The following is a 23,395-nucleotide window of genomic DNA, read 5'->3' on the forward strand; positions in this document are numbered from 1 at the left end:
ATATATATATATATATATCTTGCAAACGACTAATTCTCGAGGCATTTCGCGCCGTATAGGGAAGGGGAATGGCGGCGCGAATTATACTGGTAGAACGCTTCGATAACGAATTTGGCCAGCGACTAGGGTATATCTCGGCCATGAGATTACGAACATGATTGACTGGTGCGCGCGAGCGAGATCAGTGAAGCAGGCGCGCAGAATCGATTATTGATTGCACCCGAAGGTGATAGGAGGGTGAAAATTTACTACAACTCTTTGGCTTTGAGGGACGAAGCCCCACTCCAGATCCTCATGATGAACTGAGCCATAAACACAACGAATACGATGATCAGCGTGTCGACGACATGCTTGCCGAGACGCGAGCCGTTCTGCCGATCTCGGCCTGCCCTTTGACGTATGGCCATTTGCTCAATCAATCGCTGGATCTGGTCCAACTTCTCAGTGTGCTCGTGCATCCGGTCTTCTACGCTCTTCACCATACTTACGATTCTGTGGAAGAAATATTGTAAAATTATGCTTCGATATGAATTTAGGATACGCGCGACGTTGAAAGCAGCGACTTTCTGATGATATTCTTACCTGGCCGTGGATCGTCGCCGTTTTCCAACTGAACCGCTCGAATCGGAATGCACTCCCTCGGAGGAGCTGGCCGAGTCGTGCGCCGCGTCGGTGATAGGGTGGTTGTTCGTGAGTTGTCGTTTCGAGGATTTTAGAACCGAGAGCGAAGAACGGGATTCGGCAATCAATAACGGAACCTGAAATAGCACAAACAGCGGTGGTTGGGCAGAAATGATACAACGGATGTGTCTAAAATAAGTTGAGGATCGATGAGGTCAACTACGACTGAATTTACGAATAATATGAGCAAAGTTAAAATTACGCGCGCTATTCTTACCTGAGACTGAGGTTCCATAGAAACAATACTGCCAGTGCGCATTATTGGTGTTTTGTGTCGAGTTTTTGTGCTTACAATGTAGTCGTGTTCGTACTGCACAACGTCATTTCTAGGATCCCATGGACGGATGTCGGCATGGCGATACATCCAATTGCCCGTAATTATATCCTAATTAGAAAATAAGATGAATGAAAATGATCTCGGTACATTATGAATATCAAAGAGAATAAAAAAATGAATACTAACTTGAACAAAGTACTTGGGTACCCACTCCTGACCCAAAGTCTTCCTCTCCTTGGCACGTTCGCGCTGTGCCTCCTCTAGTACAGTTTTGGCCTCAGTTGCTGCTTGCTGGTCATCTTTGTTTATCGCGTTGGTCACTGCCAGCCACAGCTTTTCGCTTTCCCAGTCGCCCTGATTTTCCAACGGCACTGTGTACTTCTTTAGCCGACTCTTTCGGACCTCTGATGTTGGATTAAAGAAAGGACTCTCTTGCTGCGAAAGCAATGAAAGATGCGTTATTGAGATGTTAAAATTTTTCATGTATTTTTGGCAGTTGTCATAGTTACCCCAGTTCTTTTATCTGTGATTGTAATCTGACCATCCCAGTAACCGTTGATCATTGCCAGAGTCTCTTTTCCAAGCTTTATTCTTCCTACTACCATATTCAATTGATCTGCCCCTCCCAGGAAAGGCTGTAAGCAATTTTCATTAGTAAAGTCGTTTATCGCCATGCGCGAAGAGCATTATGATCAAAAACGTTGATCACCTTTAATTTAAATTCGAGCTCTGTGTGATAGCCAGTCTTCTCGCAAGCGATGTTAACTTTACCACCAAGTTCCATAGACAGTGTGCCCATCAGAATCCCTTTACAGTGCGCGTAGGGAATCGTCATCGTGTAATCCTCCCCACGCGGTAGCATCGTTAATATCGCAGCTCCGTCCAGAACCGCAGATGTGGAGTTACCTTCAGACAAGCGCGTAAAATATATTTCAATGAAAATCGGAGAAGGATCGATAGTACGTATGGGCTCGGGTCCAAGACTTTGCCAATGCCTATTCTACGTTAATAATAAATTCGCATTGTTGCAAAATTCGACTTGGCAGAGCTGGTCGGTTTTGGGAACATTTGTCTAAATTTACCGTAGAATTTAGATTTGGCGATGATCGTCGCGCTGATGGTGAAGCCGTCCTGGCGATTGGTCACGTAGAAGCCTGATATCGGTGGATGGTGCGACAACTGTGGCAAAAGCCATATTTACTATAAGTCTATACGTCCGATAGAGAGCGTTAAGATTACACTGGCGAAAAATCACCTGTTCTGCCAAGTAGAAAGTGCGCGAGCCATTGGGATGCTGCCAGTAGCAACGGAAGGTCTCGCCCAGCAGTGGGTTGTAGGGTTTCTTCAAGCCCTGCGGCTTCTTGTAGAATCCCGAGAGGTACCACTTGACCACCCCCTTCATGCGCGTGAACGCGTCGTCTTCCTGCACGGCTCTGGCAACAAACGAAAGACCATTAATCAATTCGAAATTGCTCGGGTCGGATTAAACAATGCTATATACGCACTGCGACAGGAGGTCTGCGTGGTAATACGAGTCGGCGAGCTTCTCGAGGAAGGAGCGTGGCTCGAGGATGAAGGTCGGCAGGACAACTTTGGAGAGATCCATGCCAGGACGCACCTGCTTCATGAGGAACCAGATGAGGGACTTTTGCTCCTCCTGCAGCTCCGTCACCACCTCTCCGGCCTTTTTACAGAAGAAACGACGGGGATTATTATTCCGGTGATACTGACACTCGTGCGGGAACGGGAAGTTCAGGTTCACGTAAATACATTGTTATGATGAAGTTTATTTTGAGAGGGCAGAAGCCAGAGAGAACCTTGATGCTTGCTGAGCCGGACAAGGCTGCATCTGCGCTGTCTTATTAATAAAATTACACCTTCGCACGGGCTTTGTGTTTACAAACAGCGTTCTTATCGATGTACACAGTATACGCAATCCGTTAATCGATAATAACAGAAAAAGTGAATGCATACTCGTTCGATATCGATGACGATAATAAGCGGCATTAGGCAGGCCATAACAATTATACTTTCTCGAGCTAGTAAATTTTTCTCAAAAGGTATAACACAATGTTGCTGAATAAAAAATAGCGGTAAACTCACGGTGCCTAGAACTTCGTTCTCGTTGGCGACATAAGGAGTCTCCTTGATCTGCTCGGGTTCCTCCTCCTTGTTCTCCTCCTCGGACTCGCTGTCGGTAGCGCTGATCTCGGCGTCGGCGGTCAGTCCGTTCTCCGGTTGACTGATGCAGTCGTCGAGGTCTGCAGGTTGTTGTCGTCGTTGTCGGCGGCGGCGGCGGTGGCGGCAGGGCAGCGGCGTGCGGGACAGATTAGGGTCTAGCATAACTACGTGGTGCTGCTGCTGGCGGGACTGAAGCTTGTCTCGTCGTGAGACGGGAGGCGCGCACATGCGACGAGCAGAACGAGTCGGACTGTTGAATTTATTATCGTTATCGACCTCATTATCCTCCTCCTCGTTCTCCTCGTCCTTGTCGGGACTTTCGTCGTCGCCGTCGTCGTCGTCGTCGTCGTCGTCGTCGATATCGTCCTCGTCGTCGTCGTCGTCGTTGTTGTTATTGGCGTGGGCGAAGGAGCGGAATGCGGGGGAGGACTCGGAGGCGGAAGGTCTGGCCGGCGAGGCACCGAGGAACCGCTCCCAGTAGCTGACCGCGTGGCAGAGCTGCTGAAAGACTGGGGTAGGTGAGGGGCACAGGCTTCTCAGCGCCGACGGCGAGTTCGGGCCCGGACAGGAGAGCAGGCGTCGTTGAGGTGTAGCCGGGGAAGCTGGGGCGTAGCGACTGAGGTAGATCGACGGCGGTTCCAGCAGAGACGTCGCCGAGGCTGGGCGCTGCCGGTGTTTCGGGGTGCAGCGACGAGCGACGGAGACATTTGACAGACCTGCGTGAGCTGCTGGATGCTTGTTGGGGCGTTTTTCTTCTTCGCTAGCTGATTTGTGCGGTCTGACCACTAGGGGAGGACGGTGCAGGGGATGGAACTAGCGGGGGCTTGGAGCATCTCTAACTTTTTTACTTTTTGGCGCTATCTTTGTTTTGATTGTTCGATCGGCGAGTATGACAGTGGGAGTTGTGTATAGGTTCTCTGCGTCGACTGTTGCTGAGTCATTTGTGAGCTATATCGTGATGGCATTGTGAATTCGTGTCAAGCTGAATTAATCGACTCATTCTTTTTTTTTAGTGTGGAGTTATATTGTCGTGCGTTCACTTGGATCTGTTTTGGATATGCCGTTTTAAACAAAGATAGCCATCCTTGAATCATGTGCATTACAGGAGGATGACCATGCGCATAAATACTGACAACAGTTAGTTATCCAGATTAAAAAAAAAGCCTAATGTACTTTGACGAGGCACTTGATAGATCCGAACGAGCCTGCGTTAACAAGGTGCGAAAAGGCCGATTAAGCTCCACGACGTGTAAATCAAACTGGAACCTCTTACAGCACTGAGAGTGGTTGGCAAAACTACAGTCACGCGAAACGCGATCAATAGGAGCATCCATGTTCGTACATTATTCAGTGATAATAGCTAGACTACACAAATCGACTACCTGTTACTATTGCAGCACGATTGCTGCTATTATATTATAAATCCAAACGCTTAGTCTTTCTAGAACTTTGGCATAATCGCTCCAAAAAAAGAATGTCGATGTCAATATCGATTCACGTAGCCATCCTCTTGCCCGAACTAAAGCGATTTACAATAATAAGAATGTGAAAGCTGGCCCATACCATGATCGTCGAAATGTTTCTCGTAGTCGGCCTCGCTCCACTGCGTCTCGTGAGTAGTGGTGGTGTCGTGCTGCGGTGATCTGGGTATGACACTGGCCGATCTGACTATGAGAGATGAGCAACGAAGGGATAATTCCAGGGCATCCAGCCAGCACTTGCCCGCGGCTTGGGACGGAGCTCTAAATATAAGGTAGGACGTTGGCAGTGGCTGGACAACAGCACCTAGAAATGGAGAATTTGATAAGACTCCAATGTGGGAAAAATATTTATCAAAGATATTTCACTGTACCAATGGCTTCCTTTTCAGGTCCTCTAGGTGCCCAGATTGATTGTTCTAGTGGGTGAAACAGTTTGAAGCAAAATCCATCCTTCTTGCTGGGCCTCTCTATGACCTGACAGGTGTTCAGTAAAACTGTGCCAACCCAGTGATTACTCTGAAAGTATGGACAATCATGTAATCTGTGCAAAGATCAATAAACAAGATGAATCACACACCTTAATCTTGGGACTTTTATAAAGAAGCAGCAATCCAGGCTTGAGAATACACCACAGCTTAGTCCAACTTTTAAGCGTGCCCCTGACTTTCAACCAGTCACTCATAACAACCACTGTAGGATCTTTCAATGAATTGAGCAGCTCGTCGGCTACTCTTTTCTTCTCCATTCTGTAGGTCTTGCGTTGTGCCTTGTACGACTCCTTCCTGGTGAGTTTGCATCCTGACTCTCCAAGCTTTTCCTGGGAGGCATCAACTTTGGGACTATTCTCCCCTGTTGTGGATGTCACAGACCCAGTCAGTCCTGCAATGCAGCAGAAATGATCAGACTCAACATTACGAAGAATGCTATACAGTAGTCTATAATTATCCCTCACTTGGCAGTCTTCTATTAATACTTAAATTAGGTTCACTTTGGAACATACGAAATGCCGACATGATTTTTATCCCAATACTGAATAGGCAACTCTCTCACCTACTCCACTTAACGACACTATCTTATCAGAGTGGCCTTGGAGTGGATTTGACAAACTGGGTGGGCTCAGACAAACATTTTATCTCGTTATTAAATTACCTGGAGAGAGCGGTGGGCCTGGTGCATCAACCCACGTGCTACTGTTTGTCACAAGTGACTCAGAGGAAGGTGGCTTGGCCAGGATGGGCTGTACCATGCTGCTGCCTCGTCGAGAACGTCTCTCTTCAGTAGCTGAATCAATTAATCCACAGATTAGTCAACAAGCTAGGTGTACTTACGCAAAGTAAACAAAGTCAGGAGGTTAAAACTAACCAGAGACAGATCTGACAGTTCCAGGTGGCGTCATGGTTTTCGTGTGCTCCCCAGGCACACTCGTGGAGTGCGACTCTGACTGGGTCCTTCTGCTGTGGTCTCCTCCAGGCACCATGATCGGTTGGGAATTGCTCATACCTCGACAGGCTACTTGTACAGATCTGATGAGAGCAGAACAGAGCCTCCGCTGCTCTGCAAGCAAAGTCACTCTTCTTAAAAAACAAAGACTAAAAGCACTTGCAGTATAGTCGGGTATCAATCTCTACAGCCATCAATTACCGATCAACTGATTCTTTGCAGTCGCGCAAAAACACGATGCGCGAAAAAAAGCCGCCGCTAGCGCAGGAAAATCATCTTAAAGCAGCGTCGGCCCAGTTCCCTCTGAAACGTTACGAAGGCAGGATGACTGTTCGCTTATCACTGCTATAAGCACCCAGGGCAACGAAGAAGACGTGGCAGCGGTGGGTAATGTTGGTATAATGATCGTAGTCGGCGGCTTTAATGTGTGTGATTAGCGCGGCACCGCTGATGAATTGCAGATTGTTCGCCTAGCGCTGCACGAAGCATCGCCGTGTATATTATCCGCCACTTGATGTACATGGATATATACATATACGTATGCAGAAAAGCGCGAGAGAGAAAAAGAGAGAAAAACGAAGCGACACTGCAGGTATGCGTGTATATATATATATATATATATATATATATATATATCTCTATCGTACGTGTGCGCTATAGTATACGGCTATCGTGATAACATCTCGCGGCGCGGCGGACTGCGATGCTCCTTTTCCACGCGAGCGCGCACGCCCGGCGGCCTGTATTCCGCCTAGCTTCTACATATAATGCGCTCTCGAGAAAAGCTGTGCATGTATCCTAAATATACGCGTCAAGAGCTCAGCTGCAGCAGCAGCAGCGATCGAGTAGCAGAACGTCGTGCTCGGATACAGTGTGCTGCAGACTCGAGATAAAACAGCTGAGAGCCGCCACGCGCCAACTCTACACCCTAAATATTCCTCATAGAGCGCGGCAGCACTTTGGCCGCTAATGACACTGCGGCCGAACGCAAATTCGATTTGCCCCCCCCCCCCCCCCGAGATTTATAGAGGTTTCCAGCACGTCGCTGCAAGTCCGTCCCGTACCCTATAATTCGCCCTCTCTCTCCTCCCTCTTCGCGACTAATTACCCGCCCACAGTGCAGTAGAGGGTATATATTTAGAATGATAATGCAAAGGAGTAAGCGGCGACGACACGTCTGCGCACACGGCTGTAGGTATACGGGACTGGTTAGCCGATGTTACAATTACCGACACATGGACTACTGCAGCCTAAACATGTGTGTACGCGCACTTTACGATCGCGCGTCGCAGCGCGCTGCTGTTTTTATATATTTATTTATATTGATATGCGAGTGAGCGCGCGGGGGGCAAGAGCAGCGCTGTGTAGGACCTACTTATATGCGAGCGTTATACGTGCAGAGATGGATGTATTATGCATGAGAGAGCAGCCGACAGACGGGAGCCAGTGTCGTCGTCGTGGCCGTCGCCCGTCGTTTAGTTCGGAGTAGTCAAGTCAATTAGATCAATGGGCTCGAGACGGACGCGTGCCGCGACGTTTATTAATGCAATATCCGCGAGAGCTCGTGCTCTTTTCGCTGGAATTGTGTAGACCGCTCGATCGATCATCGCCGAGCGCGCGCGGATATGTTGAACACGATCGACCGTAGTAGCCTCCGTGTTATAACTGCAGAGGCACGCTTGTTATTGTAAACAATCCTCGGGCACGCTCTGCGCCGAAATCGAAAAAGCGGAGCGAGTGCAGTGCATATGCGTGTATAGGAGCGCGTGCGTGATTTAAAGGACTCTTACGAGATCACTCGTCAAGCTCCAGCTTGCGTTCAAGGCCAGGTCCTCTGCAGCAGCAGCAGCAGCAGCGGCAGCAGCATGTCACAACAATCACTGCATCAGACACACACCAGAAATCGATAGACTGCAACGAATCTGCGCAATTTTGACAGCTGCAGCGTACCGATCGTACCGCGCAGCGAGTGTACAGTGCCAAGTGCCAACAACAACTCGGCTACTCGAGCAAAGCCAAAGCGGCCGAAGCGCGAGGAGAGCGAATGTATAACTATAACCAAACTATATAATACACATCCTCCCCCATCTGGCGGTATGCGCGGCAGAGGCTGCGCGGAACTCGCTCGGGTCGATCAGCGGAATATGGCGGCTGCTGCCCGACTATACTCGTCGCGTGCACTGCTGCAGTAGTAGTGAGGGACGACGAGGACAACCTAGCGTGTCGACGTAGAAAAGCTAGACTCGGTGCCACAGCCTCCGTCGTCTTCCGGAGCTCGGCTCCAGTCAGCCGCTAGTCCAGTCGCTGTGTTGCGCACCAGGCTCGCAGCGAAAATCGCCAGTTTTGTAGCTGACGGGGAAGAAGAAGAAGAAGCAGCAGCAGCAGCATAGTGTATAGTGAGAGGGAGCAAGAGGGAGAGGGAAAAAGACGAAAGAGATGAAGACGAAGCTGTCGCGCCGCGTCCCCGGGTCGCCGCAGCGGGACTCATCGGAGCAGCAGCAGCAACAGCAGCAGAAGAGGTGCCCCGTCATCGTCAGCAGCACGCGTCAGCGGTTCGCCGCCTGAATACATCGTCCGATCCGCGAGACACCGCGCGTGGGGGTATTATAACAGCAGCAGTCCCTTCTGCTCCGAACTCTCAGTCGCGTCCCGATATAAACTCGCTCTGTACCTATAGAGCTTCGTCGGTCGCGAGTGAGTTTGTTTACGACAGCGCAGCATGCTTGTGTAACGCGCCGCGGTCGACTACGCCGTCGACGAAGATAGCTGCCGAGGGACCGAGAAACGGAGAGAGACGACACTTGCTACCCACTTGCCGCCGCCGTCGCGGCTGTTTTCTGCTAGTGGCTCGTATATAGCTTGGATGTGCGCGCGCGGAGGACGAGGACATTTTATACAGAGATTCGCGGACACTGAAATACTTGACTGGTAGAGATAAGAGACGCATAAGTATAACTATAGAAGAGAAGTGCGTGTGACCGACTGACAAGAGAACTGCTGCTGGTGTGCAGGAGAGAGCGCCGAGGAGCCGGACTTTGGTGCCCGGCGCAGGCACACAAGACTGCTAGAAAATGCTGAAGCAATTGCAGATGGGGATGAGAGCTTTTCTCTTGATGGCCTCCCGAGTGTGGACCTGCATTTGCTTTCTACTCAAGAAGCAGGTTAGAGCCGTAAGTAGGTGCGATGCACCTCTCCAGTCTCACCATTCCGGTATGGTCGTTAATTACCTTTTCTCTTGCAGATCTCGCAGATGCAACCTGTAAAATACGAGATCTTCCCTCTCTCACCGTTATCCAGGCACAGGCTTAGTGAGTATCTATTGCCTAACTTTTTCCCTTGAATATTTCGAATTTTGAGCTTACTCCTACTAATGCTTGTTTTTGAATGATGCAGGTATTGTAAAAAGAAAAGTACTTGTGTTAGATCTGGACGAAACCCTGATCCATTCCCATCATGATGGAGTGGCCAGGCCGACTGTCAGGCCGGGTACTCCCCCTGACTTTGTTCTTAAAGTGACGATAGACCGGCATCCGGTTAGATTTTTTGTTCATAAAAGACCCCACGTAGACTTTTTTTTGGATATTGTTAGTCAATGGTAAGTAGTAGTCTAACTGAACTCACACTTTGTTTCTCATTACTTGATTGGTGAATTAATTAGAATGACTTGTGATTTCTTGCAGGTACGAGCTGGTGGTATTCACTGCTTCGATGGAAATTTACGGTGCTGCTGTTGCTGACAAATTGGACAACAACAGGGGCATACTGAGTCGCAGATACTACAGGCAACACTGCACGCCTGAAATGGGTTCCTATACTAAGGATTTGGCTGCCATTTGTTCGGACTTGGCATCGGTCTTTATACTCGACAACAGTCCTGGTGCTTACAGAGCTTATCCTCGTGAGTGAAGTTTCTTACATTTTTTCACATTTGTTCACAGTATGATGGCATACTAAAACGACGATTGTTTCCTTGACAGATAACGCTATACCTATCAAATCGTGGTTCAGCGATGCAGGAGACACCGCACTTTTGAGCTTGCTTCCAGTGTTAGATGCGCTTCGTTTTACGCAGGATGTGCGCTCGGTACTATCGAGAAATCTACACTTGCATCACACTTGGTAGCATAGTCCTAGTACAACGTTTTGAAGAGTAAGCGAGGGGCAATAAAAAGATTACCCTAAAAAACGCTGTTAGCCAATCTGGCCCAAGAAGAAGCTATCGGAGCGCGCATGTCTCACCGAATCATCCGAATGTTCGCCCCATCTGAATCACAATAGATGGACCCGTTTGTTGACAGCTATGCCAATTCACACACTCTACTATAATGCGTGAAAGAAGAGCTTTCCTCCGTCAACAGACGCGCCTCAGCACAAAACATCCTAGTAAATGATCTTTCGTCTCTCGAAACAATACCCTCCCTCTTTTTTTCGGTCACGATATACGCATACATGCAAAGTTCTTCGACAGGAAAACGTGTTAACTCTTTGCTCAATCATGCATTCTAGCCAAAGATTCGAGTTTTTTTTTAATTTTTACCCCAATTTTTTAAAAATTGTGAATCTTTACTTCTATTTCTTTTATCGTGACTTGCCAAATGTATATTTTTGTGTATGGTTTTGATCCTCTTTCCCCGCCAAGTATGATTTCCGTTTGTCTCATTTTTACTAGGTAGAATAATGTAGCACACAAGAGAGAGACTGTAATCTCCAAGTACAATGCTTTTATTACGATTGTACATTGTTTGATCTAGGATGGCTAAATAATTTGCTGTAACTCACTGTATCAGTGAGGCAGCTATTTTGATTATATTGTAATCTAAACAAAATATTGATAAATCTAATAAAAATAATGATTTAATCTATGAAAACAAAAACTTTGATTCAGTTGAATATTAATTATGATGATTGACAGGCACCTTGTTCATGTGGCAGATACACATGTACATACTTATATACTCCAATATTATGATAGCAATTACTGCATGGCGTGTACATACTAGGATTTAAGCTGTAGGGAATGAATGGTTTTTTCATCAGTCATCACGAACTGAGATTAATGAATAATTGGGATCTTACATGATCGAATAATGCAATGTATATGTGATGAATAATATGTATGCGCATAACTCCGCGCTTCAGTACAATCTATACACGTACCAGATTAGTGTGAACATTGGGGAGAAAATTTAACGCAAGATCTACTTCTGTTGCAAAATACCCAGCGTGTATGTCATTTGTACAAAAATAACTATTGTTTATTTGTAATAGTTGATTATATAAGATTAAATAATCAATTTAATATACAAGCATTAAAAAAATTTATTGCAAGAAAATACAAGTTTTCATTACCAGTATATCTACAAGATCGCGATAATCTTTATCAGATTTTTATTTCTGCAGTATTGATTTATACATGAGACAAAGACATAAAAAAGTCAAGTGTAATCTTTCCAAAGATAAAAGAAATATTTTGATACAAATATGTACAAAAAAATTTTATTTTATCATGGCTATGAGCTATATATAACATCAAGTTAACTTGTATAAAATACAATATGTACCCACTTTATATTGTATTGTTCATTTAGAATAAAAGAGGGTTTTATTTTATTTTAATTTTTTTTATTTTTCCAAATTTACCTCGCTTTAGTCAGACTTTTTTCTTGGCTTTGTCTGAGAGCTTCCAGCGGCTGCCAGTTAAGCCAAATTAATATTTGATGTATTCATAAATGACTTGGAAAACATTTAGCTAGATGGATAAACGCCAGTCTCAAAAGTCTTTACAAAATCCTCGTTCTCGCGTACCGAGTCACCACGTACAGCGGCCCCGTCAATACGGAATAGTAAGCGATTGTTATACTCCCGATCTTGGCAGTCCTCATGGCTGTGATATCGGTTTGACACGTCTGGTATAGTAGCTCTTGATTTCCGGTTGTTCATCGATCACCATCAGGTTGGCGCCGCAGTTCAAGTGCAAAAGGACCATTTTCTCGTCGCAGCACAAGACGGCGTCGATTCTGTTCTGATTGTCGATATCAGCACCAGCATCGATGAGAATCGGCGAGCAAGCGCAGATTGCGATATTAGCTCAAAATAAATGATAATCCAGAGATTTATTTATTTTTTTTTATTTCAATGTTTCCAAATGTATGTACCTTTAGAATATAAAGAAATAAAAAAAAATATTGCCCAACATTTAAATTGTATTCATTTTTCTCATAACATACATTGTCAACACACCCAATTCACACATATAAAACATTTCAAAACTAGAAAACAAGTCGCTTCTTCACCCTCCTTTATCATACAAACTTGTGTATTACTCTGGCAATAGTAATTATCACGTAATATAAATGCTAAACGTGAAGAAGAATAATCCAAATTTACGCGTCTGGAAAAATTCATTCTTTGGGGGGATCTTCTCGAATCATTTCAAGGGAACTGTCAGAATTATTGGTGCTACTTCCACTGCCAGCGTCATCTTCATGCTCATTGACTTTTTCTTGGCCTTGACTGGAAGCTTCCAATTGCCAAGATGGTATGGAAGCTGGTGCACTGGGGAATTGTTTTCTGCAAATTTTATAAGCACGGTTTAATCAAATATTTGTGAATTTTTTAAACTGAAAGATATTTACCTGGACAAGAGAAGAGACTTCAAGCTAGCTAAATCCGACTTGAGCTCTTGCACGAGCTGAGGTACAGATGGGTCAAGCATTTGGTTCTGCGTCAGCTGCTGAACATCGTTCTTGACTTGATTAATGGAATCTTTCACTTGCTGAATATTCTTATCCAACTCTACAACTGGATCCTTGGGTGGGTCTTTTTTCTTGCGTCCAAATAGCAGTGGACTTATAATTTTCTACAAACAAAAAACTTCATTGAATACAGTTCTAAAAATGAAGCCTCTTCTTGGAAAAAGCAGAAAAAATACTGATAAGATAATGACATACTTTGTAGACCCAGTAGACACAGTAGCAACTAGCAGCAAACAGAACAACTCCATTCAGCAACTCCTTGATCTTGTAGTACAAACTGGGTTGTAGTACATGCTGCGGGTACTGCGAGTACACCTGGCCCTGTGGTATCGTCACGACGCTGTAGTCAGCCTTGCTGGGGACAGCAGGAGTTGTACCAACCAAGGCTAACTCGCACGCTCTCTGAACCTCCCTCTCGGTCAGTCCCTTTCTCCTGAGAAATTCCTGCTTTTGGTTGATAGGACTAGCGGAGACCTTTGGATTTTGCAGGAACTTGACAGCTGTGCTTACCTGCAAACAAAAATAGCCGCTCAATTATGCCTTCACAGCTGCCCTGGCTTCCAATATCTTATCACTCGGTCTTTCGTGCAAAAAATATACGCAGAGCCAGCGAAAGTCGTAATACTTGATATTATAATGCATATACTTGGGTCACTCACGAGATTTTCTCGTAGCGGAATGTGAGCACTGGTCGCGCCTTGCTCCTCCATCGCTCGGCCGGAATCCGCTGCGCTGCTCGCTCTCTCGCACCCAGGAGACGATGATCCAGGCAGACACGGCGCCCTGGTTCACGTGAAGAAAAGCCGCATGATTATGCAACGACGATCGATGACAGTTCAATGTGCAAATTCGAAAAGTGCAAATCAGCAGAGATGGAGGTCAGCAAGCACACAGCAGCCGCCGACAGCGCGCTAGAGACGGTCACTGGGCAAACAAGCGAATTTGGAGACGGCGAACTGCGAGAGAAGACGCGAGGGAAGACGGCGACGACGACTGCACATCAGTGCACGGGTGCGTGAGCACGAAAGTAAGTAGGTACTTAAGTATGTATATGTACGACCAACCGGATCAACTGTGTCGCGCACTACACAGTGTGCCAGCACTGGCAGCACTAATCCGTAATGTAATAGGCGCGCGAGGATATTGCGTATGCAATGCGATAAATACGCGCGCGATTTGTATAATAGCGGAAGCACTGCAGTGCACCCGCGTACGTGCAGCGCGCCTCCCGATTTCCCCTCGCCGCTGCCTGCAGATGCATAGGTATACATGCGTCATATATTATTGTTGAACGAAGTGTAATCATTGATATAGGTCGGGATCTGCTATACCGGTCGATGGGACGTGGGATTATGGGAATAGTCTGCCATATTGTTATAATTCAGTTATGCGCCGAAATACAAATTATTTGACCATTGATTTTAAAATCCATCAGATCTTTTAATAATTCGAGTTTCATGAACTAATGGGTACATGCTCGAAAACGTGCAATAGTGTGCTTTTTTGAAAAACAAAAAAAAAAAATTCTTTAAACAATCAAATAGCATCGTAACGGCAGTGACAGGATGGGAAATTTAATAAACAATATAAGCTGCTGTTATAGATTTCATCAATTTATTTTCTCATCTCTGCTGCCGCATATACACTGCTAGAAAACATTGACAACTGGCGCCACTCGTGTTTCATCGCGCAGCAGTCTTTTCTCAAGCGCAGTCGGTTTCAGTGGTTTCAACTCGCAACTGGGGCGGCGGCGGTATTAGTACGTGTACAGCCGCGTACACGCATGCAAGGCATTCTCTTCTCTTCGCCTCGCGCCAGTGACGCACTGTACGCTCATCCGCGACTGACTGTTACGCCTATATACTATAGCCTCCACCAACTAGACCTCTACTGCTCCGAGTCAACGAGAGAGGTACCGCATCGACTCCCTATAGACGTACGAGTGTGAAAAGTGTGTGTTGGTTTGGTTTGTTGCTCCAAAACAAAGTGTACGATAGGTAACACCCTACATTCCGCGAGCCGCGACATCCACCTCGGCTGTATTTTCGCTTCGGTGTCCGGTATAGCCTAGCCGCGGCGGCGGCGGCGGCGGCGGCACCGCCTTTTCACCATTTCATGTAGGTTCCTACATACACATTGCATTGCTTATGTACGTGCGCAGCCCAAGTCGTACACGCCCTTGATGCGCGTATTAAAAACTTCGCCGAGAGAAGACACCTGTGAGTCGCCTATGAGTCGCCGTGCTGCTCTTGCTGCTGATTTTATTTGCTTATACCTAGCTGTCTGTGTATCGCGAGTAAACTTAGAACCCGGATCTGGTGTGATAAGAGTTCACGCGCTAATGACTAATGCCGATGCACGATTGATTGCTCAGAGATAAGAGCGCCGTAACGGTTGTCAGTTTTGACAAGTACAGTTCTCTGTTTAATCTCTTTCTATATCGTTCCCTTCGTTGCTGAGACCCCCCTCTCTCTCTCCCTCTTTCTAAAGTGAGTGTCTATAGAGAAGAACTCTAGTATGCTCACTCCACTGTAGAGATTTCCCACGCTGACAACATGGTTAGCGTATCCTGTGCAAGTTCATATCCTGTGTTGTGTTCTGTTCCCACTGCATTGCCTCAGAGGATTTTCCACTTGATAACTTGTCCTGGTTTTGCGAGTAGAGAGTTATAACTTTTTTGTCTGTTGCAGGACAGTTGCCAAGATGTCCAAAAAACCAGGAGCCACCCAAGCTCTGCACAAAGTGATTATGGTAGGGAGTGGGGGTGTTGGAAAATCAGCATTGACACTGCAGTTTATGTATGACGAGGTTTGTGACAGACTATCAATATTTCTTTATCACATTTGGTGTGAGTCAAGTAACATAGTTTCATTTCTATTGTAGTTTGTAGAAGATTACGAACCTACCAAGGCTGATTCATACAGAAAAAAAGTAGTCCTTGATGGGGAGGAAGTGCAGATAGATATATTAGATACTGCTGGTCAGGAAGATTATGCAGCCATTAGGGATAATTATTTCAGGAGTGGAGAAGGCTTTCTCTGTGTGTTTTCTATCACAGAAGATGACAGTTTTCAAGCTACGCAAGAGTTCAGGTAAACAACTCGATTTTGCTATAAGTCTAATTGTGAATCTTATCATTATATGATTGTACTCTAAAATAGATTCAAATTAATGCAGAAATTAAACTCAGGAAGTAGATACTCTTTCTTTTAGTACAAGGCTTTTCATTATCTCAATCCTATAGTGTTGTAATAGAGTATGAGTTTCACTATAAAATTGGATTAATTTTTATTTTAAAGCAAAAAACTGCTGATGTAAAAGTACAAATGTAGCATAAAAGAATTGTACACACTAGGTATAGACAGACATTGAGATAATAAAACGAGTTTTCTTATCATGTAATTATACTGTAAACGATTTTTAAATAATAAGCAGATTGTTGACATTCTTATTTGCAATTCTAAGAATAATTTTTATAACCATCAGATAGTCTGAAATTCTCAAAATTTACACAATGCGTGCTTGAACAAAAAATCATTTTCTCATTAATAAAATTTATTGTTTTTTCTCTGCACAGGGAACAAATTCTCCGAGTGAAAAATGATGAGAACATTCCCTTTTTGTTGGTGGGAAACAAAAGTGATCTTCAAGAAAAAAGAAAAGTCAGTCTGGCCGAAGCACAAAGTAGGTCGCAACAATGGGGTGTTCCTTATGTAGAAACTAGTGCTAAAACTCGAGAAAACGTCGATAAGGTACATAACTCCTATTAAATATTTCATATTTTTGTTTTGTCAACGTAAGGTATTCTGCCTGATTGTCGCTCACGTTCCTTTTCATATACAATGGCTGAGAAATTCACACCTGTAGTGTTCGTTCAACCAAGTAGTGACTTTATTATTATTGTTATTAATAGCTTTCTTTCATAATTTTCCGTCTTTTTTTCTCTACGTACTTATTAGTGCACTATTTTTTTACTTTTTACTATTATATGTATGCTACTTCGTCATTGCCATGGCATCTTGATTATTATGCTTGAAAGCAACACTTGCACATTTACAGGTATTTTTCGACTTGATGCGTGAAATACGGTCTCGCAAAATCGAAGATAAGTCAGCGAGTAATGGCCGAGGCAAGGACCGAGCGAAGAGGAAGAAAAAGAAGTGTATTATTCTATAGGTTGGATATTTCGCACTTTTTTTTAACACAAAATAAAACAACAGACGTTATTCTAGGTTTTGTATTCACACTACACGCAGCTTTTACAACAGCTAAAATATGCATGCTTTAATTACGCGAGACAATGCCGTGTTTAAGAATGAAAAGCTTTAACGTCTTCTTTTTATGACAGTCACGGAGATTTTTCATATTGCTTGAATCGATTGCTTATACTCATTAGAACGTTACTTTCTATATACAGTTTTACTTTCTATTTGTATGTTTATTACATCATGGTTTGAAGGGTTGATCGCTGTTTGCTGTTTGATTTTAGTGTTTATCTGTTGGGAGATCTGTCTTAACTGTAAAATCCACAAAATCAATGATAATGATCATTCACAAAAATTAACTTTCGCATTTAATAATTCATGTTAGTAGAAAAACAATGTGTCAATTAATTGCAGGTGTTCTTCGATCTGATGCGCGCAATCGCCGCCCGTAAGGCTCAAGAGAATCAAGGAGAGGCAGGGGAGCGCAAAAAGAAAGCAAGCTGTTGCACCGTTCTTTAACGAAAATGCAATGCGACTTGCTTAAACCAGCGTTGGTGTCCATTTCGAGGCACAAAAAAGCTCTCATCCACTTAATCGACGGGACCGCTGTGACATCTGACGCACGATTCGACATTCAAATTATCATTTCGTCATCAAGGCAGCTCTTTCTCACTGCTCTCGTATAATGCGGCTTGAGGAGTTTCCTCGCGCCCACGCGTTTCCTCATTCATTGCGCCTACAATGTTTTTCACCAATCTCAGCTCACACACAGACAAGTGAAATCATGATATTGAGAAAGTCTTTAGAAACTGAGCAAACTTGATATTCTTTTCTTTACTGTTAATAACTTTATTTTATGTTTACTTCATCCCGTTTAAGTCTGACACATGATTTTCGTTTGAGACACATTAATGACTATCGCCCACATCCTTTATTATTATGTTGCAGAAAAATCCTAGTTTGTCACAATGTTTAGTTTGTTGTATTCGTTGTCAGTGATCAAAATTATTTATTGCTCTTAGAAGAGACTACAAAAACAAAGCGTATTTAATATTGCAAATTTTCTTTTCGTAATACACATTATCGCCTCTAATTTTAAATATTTAATTTAATATTTACCTCATTTTGTTACTTGTAAAATACTTATGCTTACTTGTTATTAAGATTAATGTTTAAGTTAATAATATATAAGCTAATAAAATAATCAAATTCAAGAACAAATATTATTATTTTATGTTAGTGTTAGTAAATTTCACCTGTCTGTGTACATTAAATATGAAAATCTTTTTATTTAACAATCATACACAACTTTTAGATTCACAAGTATTAACAATAATTGTCTATATTATTCACAAGTTCCTAGTGATGTAAAGGAAAAAAGGCATGAGATCTGTTTGCAAGATTAGTGATTAAAAGTCAAATTTCATACGTTTATACGTAATTGTATTAAAAACTATTTTTTTTTTAATTCGAAAAATAGCTTTTTTATTTTTGTACGCATTCCTAATTCATACAAATAATAAAACTAATCATTAAAAAAATTAATCACATTATTTCGCAAAGTTGGGTGCGTGAGACTAGATATATGCATACAGACTGAAAATTAAAAATTATATTCTCTTATATGAAAATAAATTTATGTAGACGCGCCTCTGTGAGGTCTTATGTAAAATCATTGTAATGTTAAAACTGATGTATCTTATGCGAGTTTTTTATTTTTTATTTACTATTAATTGATTGATGATTCTTAAAGTGGTGTGGTTATTTATTACTGTAACTATTATTATTGAACTATTGCTATCAAAAGAAAATATTCGAGTTAACGTTTTTGAAGATGCAAAGCTATGTTGTAGTAGCTGAGCTGCCAATTGCATAGAACAGATCTCGCCATACAATTGTGTTTTATATTTTTGTAATCTTGCAGATTGTGCCTTTTTGAATATTTTGTGAATTGCATATATAATACAAAAACAAAAAAAACGAAATAGATTTCTCTCAAGTTAATTTTTTATGAGTGTAATCAAATCGGTTAGATAAATCAGCTTTGTCAAGCACATACCTAGTACTAAAAATTATAACAATAAGTGGTTTACTTATAAAATGTTTACTTATACTATAAAAGATTTTGTATAAAACTTCTTCATTATACAAGGTATAAAAAATAACTTTTATACTTCTCATTGCTTTGGAATGCATTATTTTATTAGCTCGATGTTAATCCACAACTATCCTATATATAATATTTAGTAAAATAAATAATATTATACAAAATTCTACCTTATTATTTATGACACAAAAGTGAGAATTGGCAAGTACCATCATAATTTCTTCAGTGGTTTATGTACAATGTATTACATAACTTCATCACAGAAATAAAACACAAGAAAATATACAACAAATTCAGTGAATCCTTGTCATTTGGATCCCTGATTTAACTAGGTATCCAATGGATACTCGCAAGTACGCTTGTCGCATTTTAAAATACAAACAAAGTCTCAGTATTGGGAAGAAGGCAAATATCTCAGATGTATTCGCACATATGACCGCAACCAGTTGGGCACTGTTTATTGCTGTTGAACCACTCGCTCATATGGTTCACGTGGCCTCCGTGCGTGCAACCTTGACACCATGCATAAATCCCTCGTACGACCTTAAAACATTTTTTCATGGGCAACGTTTTTTTAATATTCATATTGAACACATTTTCAGCTTACCTGATGGCAAATTGAACATAGAGCGTGCTTAGAGGAGTGACATCGATCGCACAGCCATGCCGATCTCTGTAGAGGCTTTGTACACGAACTGCAACACGCGTGTATAGTTGTGGATTGTTGATTGAGTTGGGACACCGACGGGATCCACGCTAACTGAATTATCTGGAAATATAATTTATGAGTCGTAATTTCGTTGATGCCAGTAGGCCTGATCTAATCAAAAGAATGAAAATAACAATAATAATTATAATAATGATGACTGAACGACGTGGAATTCATACAGTATTAATACATGGTAGAAAAAAATTGAAATAGTCCTTGAACTATTTAATGGTAGCTCGCAGAAATGGTTTACATAACCGGCCGCTAATAGAAACTCGATCGCCGTCCTTGATAATAAGCGCGTGTTCACACGCTACAAGACGAGCACTTACCCTCGTAGACACTTCCCATAGCTTAAACCTTCCAAGCATATCTAAGTACTCCAACAGCCAGTGTTCTTGCAACGCCATTTCGATATTGAGATCCTTTCGCCTGTTACCCAGAGCGACTAATACGCAAGCCGCAGTTTGAATATCCTTAATGTTCGCATGATGTCTCAAGGCGTCCTCGACAAGACTCGTCGGATCCCAGAACGTGGGCTTCGGTACCGAAGTGACGATAAGTTGGCAAGGCTGGTCCTCGACCATAATTGAGACCGAATCGTCATTTAAGTCTGGCGAGTGATTGGGAAATTGTTCGGGTGGCGGGGATCGGTTTTGGATTTCGTGACGCAAAGGAAAGGCTTCTTTGGGCAAGGACCAGTCGTTGTCGTTGTTGATCATATTCTCGATGTAGCCGCTGCTGTTGTAATCGATGGTTAGAGGTTCTAATTCGCCTTCGCCAAAGGAAAAGTCACCCTTGGGCTGACGCTTATAGGAGGGCAACGATCTGCGATAGCTGGATAAGAAGGGACCAGTAAAGTTCTGATTCTCCGGAGGTTCGTCCGTTTCAGTCTCATCGTCTCCACCGCTTACTATACCAGGCACAGTTTCCCCTTGTAGTGACTTCACATCGTTTTCGAATCCTGAAACTGTCATCATTGACAGATGGAAAAATAGATCGAAGACTTCGGTACTAGAATATTAATGGAACTTTACCAGCGGTAGATTGGTCGTTGTTTGTGCCTATACAAGGTAAGTTTAAAGTATTTACAACATCTTGTTCAGATACTGGACGACGTTGGGCATTGTTGTTGCTATTTCCTAATGGATTCTCGAAGCACGTTTTGATTATACTCCAAATTGTACTGACCTAAAAAAATATAACTTTTAGCTTATCGTTCGAAAAAAAAAAAATCTCACATCATTTTTTCAAAAACTCACGTCATTTCTACCGGCGTTGCTGGCAACTAGGGAATTATGATCACAAATTTCATTCAGTCTGCCGCTTAGCACGTAATTTTCTGCGCAAAGTTTGAACCATTTAGGCTCGCGATTAGTGTTGGGAGTTTGTGCAGTAAAGGTGTGCATCCAACTTGAGGCCTGACAAAATGTGTCATTGCTCACTGGAGTTTTTCTCATTATTCTATTAGTAAGCTGCTCTACACCAGTTGGTGTACTGACACTTGCCTTGCAAGCATAAGCTATATCTCCTTTTGTACTGAGAGCAATACCTTGAGGATTGGCTTTACTAGCTGGTCTTGTGGCATCTTGGAAAACGTGATGATATAATGTGCAGTCCTGAACAAAATTAATAATATTAAACCTGTAAATTATTCTTGGGCAAAAAAAAAGTAAAAGAAGAAAAACATGAATTGTCACTCACTCTACTTGTGGATAAAAATGACTGAGGATCCCCTCTCCAGGCAATTCCAGTTGGAACATCTTTGTGCTCATTAAAACTAGCAAATGGAATGTATGGTCTTCTAATATCCCATACATTAATACTGAAATCTACTACTAGAGCACAACTTGCTATATGATACTTTCTTTGTGGTCTCCATTTTATTCCACCAACTGATGCTATTGTGTTTATTGTATAATCACAACTAGGCTTTGCAGTCAAGTCCCATACTTTTATTGTTTTATCCCTAGAGGCTGTTGCCAACCATGTGGTTTCCGGATGCCAATCACAAGCAAAAATAGGCCCGCTGTGAGCAGTAAAGTGTTGAAAATATTTATCAGGGCGCCGCAGATCCCATAATTGCACATGTCCATTTTCTGATACAGCTGCAAAAGTGTGCGCTTGGTGTGGAGAGAATTGAACATCTCGAACAGACTCTGTATTGCTGTGATAAAAACAAACTAGTTAAAAAATTTAAAATACAAAAAAGGAAAAAGTACCAAAAAATAGTTTACCTATAAAAAGTCCTAGTTGCCTCCTTAATTCTTAGATCAAAGCATTTCATAGTTCCATCTTGGGAGCCCGAAATAAGCCACATAGGCTCTGACATATGAAAACTAACTTTATTTACAGTGCGCTTGTGATCCACAAACACGTGTTCCTGTTTGGATCTAGATGGGCGATTCAGGTTCCACACCACCACTGCTCCATTTGTGGCAGCAGTGGCCAACATGTGATCTACATCAACAATATGCAATCAGTACTATAACAAACCATACTTCCAAGACAGAGATTGTTTTCATTACCTTCAATAAGATTCCAGGCTACATCATTGCATGAAAAGTTCAAATTCAAATTTTTTCCCACCCTCAAATTGCAAAATTCTTCGAATCTGTCCTCCAGCAACGTGAAAATTTTGAAGACTAAAAAAATACATCAACAATGACAAAAATTCGCCGAATCATTGAATATTCATTAAAACCAAAACAAGATTACCATTTCGTCCAGCTATCACCACCTGGGAATTATCTTTGTTGAGGGCCAGCGCGTTGGCCGGACCCTCCTGTGTAACAAACGAGGTCTTCGAGGTCATGATAACATCCCTCAGCAAGCAAAGATTTATCTATAAACTTTCCCTTTTTGCTACTACTTTGAAACCAAAACAACCAGCAAGGTTATGTTTACATTCAGCTAAGCATTCGGGATGGCATCACACGCTGCCACGCAAAGATCGAAGAAAGCGTTTCTGACGTTCTGCTGATATAAGCTACGAAAAACGAGCTGTCGCGAAGAAAAACTTCGTGAATTCGGATAATCATAGCCGTGAAAATGTAGAGTATGTAACTGAAAATAAAAATGAAATTGTTGGAACAACGGTAATAAACTTATATCAAAGCAAAAAAAAAAAAATGCAGACGACGCTCGGAGACGTTCTTATATATATCAACAGTGCGCACTTGCGCACGACGAGGGTTTATATACCTGTTTATGAATTTGACAATTAAAGTCTGTAAATTTATCAATGTAAATAGGTAATTAAAGAATTTGACTGTATAAATCTAGTAATATATTAACGCCAAACAAAATGATCCTATAAAGAGCTTGAATTTTTGAAAAAAATAAAACTCCGAAAAATAAATTTTAATTCCATTCAACATCAGCAAAGTGTTTTGGTCACCCATTTTTTTAATCACAGTATTAGGTACCCGAAAAGAACATTTTTAAAAGTATTTTTATTATACTTTTTGCGCCAATCGATATTTTATTCGGACGGTAAAGCAGTTCGCGGTACCCAAAACGTCGTCATTTCCGTCAGTTTCCGCGATAGATTTCTCGT

At 42.7% G+C, this 23,395-nt stretch overlaps 5 protein-coding genes across 20 annotated transcripts; 2 read left to right on the forward strand and 3 right to left on the reverse strand.

The window, feature by feature from the left end:
• Window positions 1–18: 18 nt before the first annotated feature.
• Window positions 19–8,066, reverse strand: LOC100121862 (oxysterol-binding protein-related protein 8). Of its 4 annotated transcripts, none has more exons than XM_031927562.2 (17): window positions 7,851–8,066; window positions 6,262–6,363; window positions 5,983–6,169; window positions 5,770–5,901; window positions 5,198–5,499; window positions 4,992–5,136; window positions 4,703–4,924; window positions 3,062–3,219; window positions 2,464–2,642; window positions 2,214–2,391; window positions 2,041–2,137; window positions 1,668–1,864; window positions 1,468–1,593; window positions 1,145–1,393; window positions 899–1,066; window positions 583–758; window positions 19–492 (listed from the first exon to the last, which is right to left on the reverse strand). In XM_031927562.2, the coding sequence occupies exons 3-17, from the start codon at window positions 6,116–6,118 to the stop codon at window positions 249–251; spliced, it is 2,709 nt and encodes a 902-aa protein (XP_031783422.1). In that variant the 5' UTR covers window positions 6,119–6,169; window positions 6,262–6,363; window positions 7,851–8,066; the 3' UTR covers window positions 19–248. The 4 variants fall into 4 exon arrangements, with proteins under 4 accessions (XP_031783422.1, XP_008206368.1, XP_008206370.1 ...); XM_008208146.4 differs by having other exon boundaries at window positions 5,983–6,174; XM_008208148.4 differs by lacking the exon at window positions 6,262–6,363.
• Window positions 8,067–8,181: 115 nt separating this feature from the next.
• On the forward strand, window positions 8,182–11,670 carry LOC100121876 (CTD nuclear envelope phosphatase 1 homolog). 2 transcript variants are annotated; one of them, XM_008208144.4, is made up of 5 exons: window positions 8,182–9,230; window positions 9,302–9,368; window positions 9,454–9,655; window positions 9,741–9,958; window positions 10,038–11,670. In XM_008208144.4, the coding sequence occupies exons 1-5, from the start codon at window positions 9,132–9,134 to the stop codon at window positions 10,181–10,183; spliced, it is 732 nt and encodes a 243-aa protein (XP_008206366.1). In that variant the 5' UTR covers window positions 8,182–9,131; the 3' UTR covers window positions 10,184–11,670. The 2 variants fall into 2 exon arrangements, with proteins under 2 accessions (XP_008206366.1, XP_001605483.2); XM_001605433.6 differs by having other exon boundaries at window positions 8,196–9,221.
• LOC100121892 (peroxisomal membrane protein PEX14) lies at window positions 10,633–14,326 on the reverse strand. The gene is made up of 4 exons (XM_031927574.2): window positions 13,475–14,326; window positions 13,011–13,325; window positions 12,696–12,919; window positions 10,633–12,630 (listed from the first exon to the last, which is right to left on the reverse strand). Exons 1-4 carry the CDS (start codon window positions 13,523–13,525, stop codon window positions 12,462–12,464), a joined length of 759 nt encoding a protein of 252 aa, XP_031783434.1. The 5' UTR covers window positions 13,526–14,326; the 3' UTR covers window positions 10,633–12,461.
• Window positions 13,457–19,291, forward strand: LOC100121910 (ras-related protein Ral-a). 11 transcript variants are annotated; one of them, XM_008208155.4, is made up of 6 exons: window positions 13,457–13,842; window positions 15,506–15,623; window positions 15,699–15,907; window positions 16,393–16,567; window positions 16,875–16,991; window positions 17,435–19,291. In XM_008208155.4, exons 2-5 carry the CDS (start codon window positions 15,519–15,521, stop codon window positions 16,989–16,991), a joined length of 606 nt encoding a protein of 201 aa, XP_008206377.1. In that variant the 5' UTR covers window positions 13,457–13,842; window positions 15,506–15,518; the 3' UTR covers window positions 17,435–19,291. The 11 variants fall into 11 exon arrangements, with proteins under 11 accessions (XP_008206377.1, XP_032454239.1, XP_008206378.1 ...); XM_008208156.4 differs by lacking the exon at window positions 13,457–13,842 and adding an exon at window positions 14,416–14,766; XM_008208154.4 differs by lacking the exon at window positions 13,457–13,842 and adding an exon at window positions 14,416–14,727.
• LOC100121941 (GATOR complex protein WDR24) lies at window positions 19,195–22,968 on the reverse strand. 2 transcript variants are annotated; one of them, XM_001605495.6, is made up of 9 exons: window positions 22,555–22,963; window positions 22,365–22,481; window positions 22,074–22,296; window positions 21,541–22,003; window positions 21,099–21,455; window positions 20,874–21,027; window positions 20,169–20,806; window positions 19,735–19,896; window positions 19,195–19,670 (listed from the first exon to the last, which is right to left on the reverse strand). In XM_001605495.6, exons 1-9 carry the CDS (start codon window positions 22,649–22,651, stop codon window positions 19,542–19,544), a joined length of 2,340 nt encoding a protein of 779 aa, XP_001605545.2. In that variant the 5' UTR covers window positions 22,652–22,963; the 3' UTR covers window positions 19,195–19,541. The 2 variants fall into 2 exon arrangements, with proteins under 2 accessions (XP_001605545.2, XP_008206371.1); XM_008208149.4 differs by having other exon boundaries at window positions 19,254–19,670; window positions 20,169–20,800; window positions 22,555–22,968.
• Window positions 22,969–23,395: the final 427 nt, after the last annotated feature.

Source organism: Nasonia vitripennis, chromosome 3 (assembly GCF_009193385.2).
Source record: "Nasonia vitripennis strain AsymCx chromosome 3, Nvit_psr_1.1, whole genome shotgun sequence".
Lineage (NCBI taxonomy): Eukaryota > Metazoa > Arthropoda > Insecta > Hymenoptera > Pteromalidae > Nasonia > Nasonia vitripennis.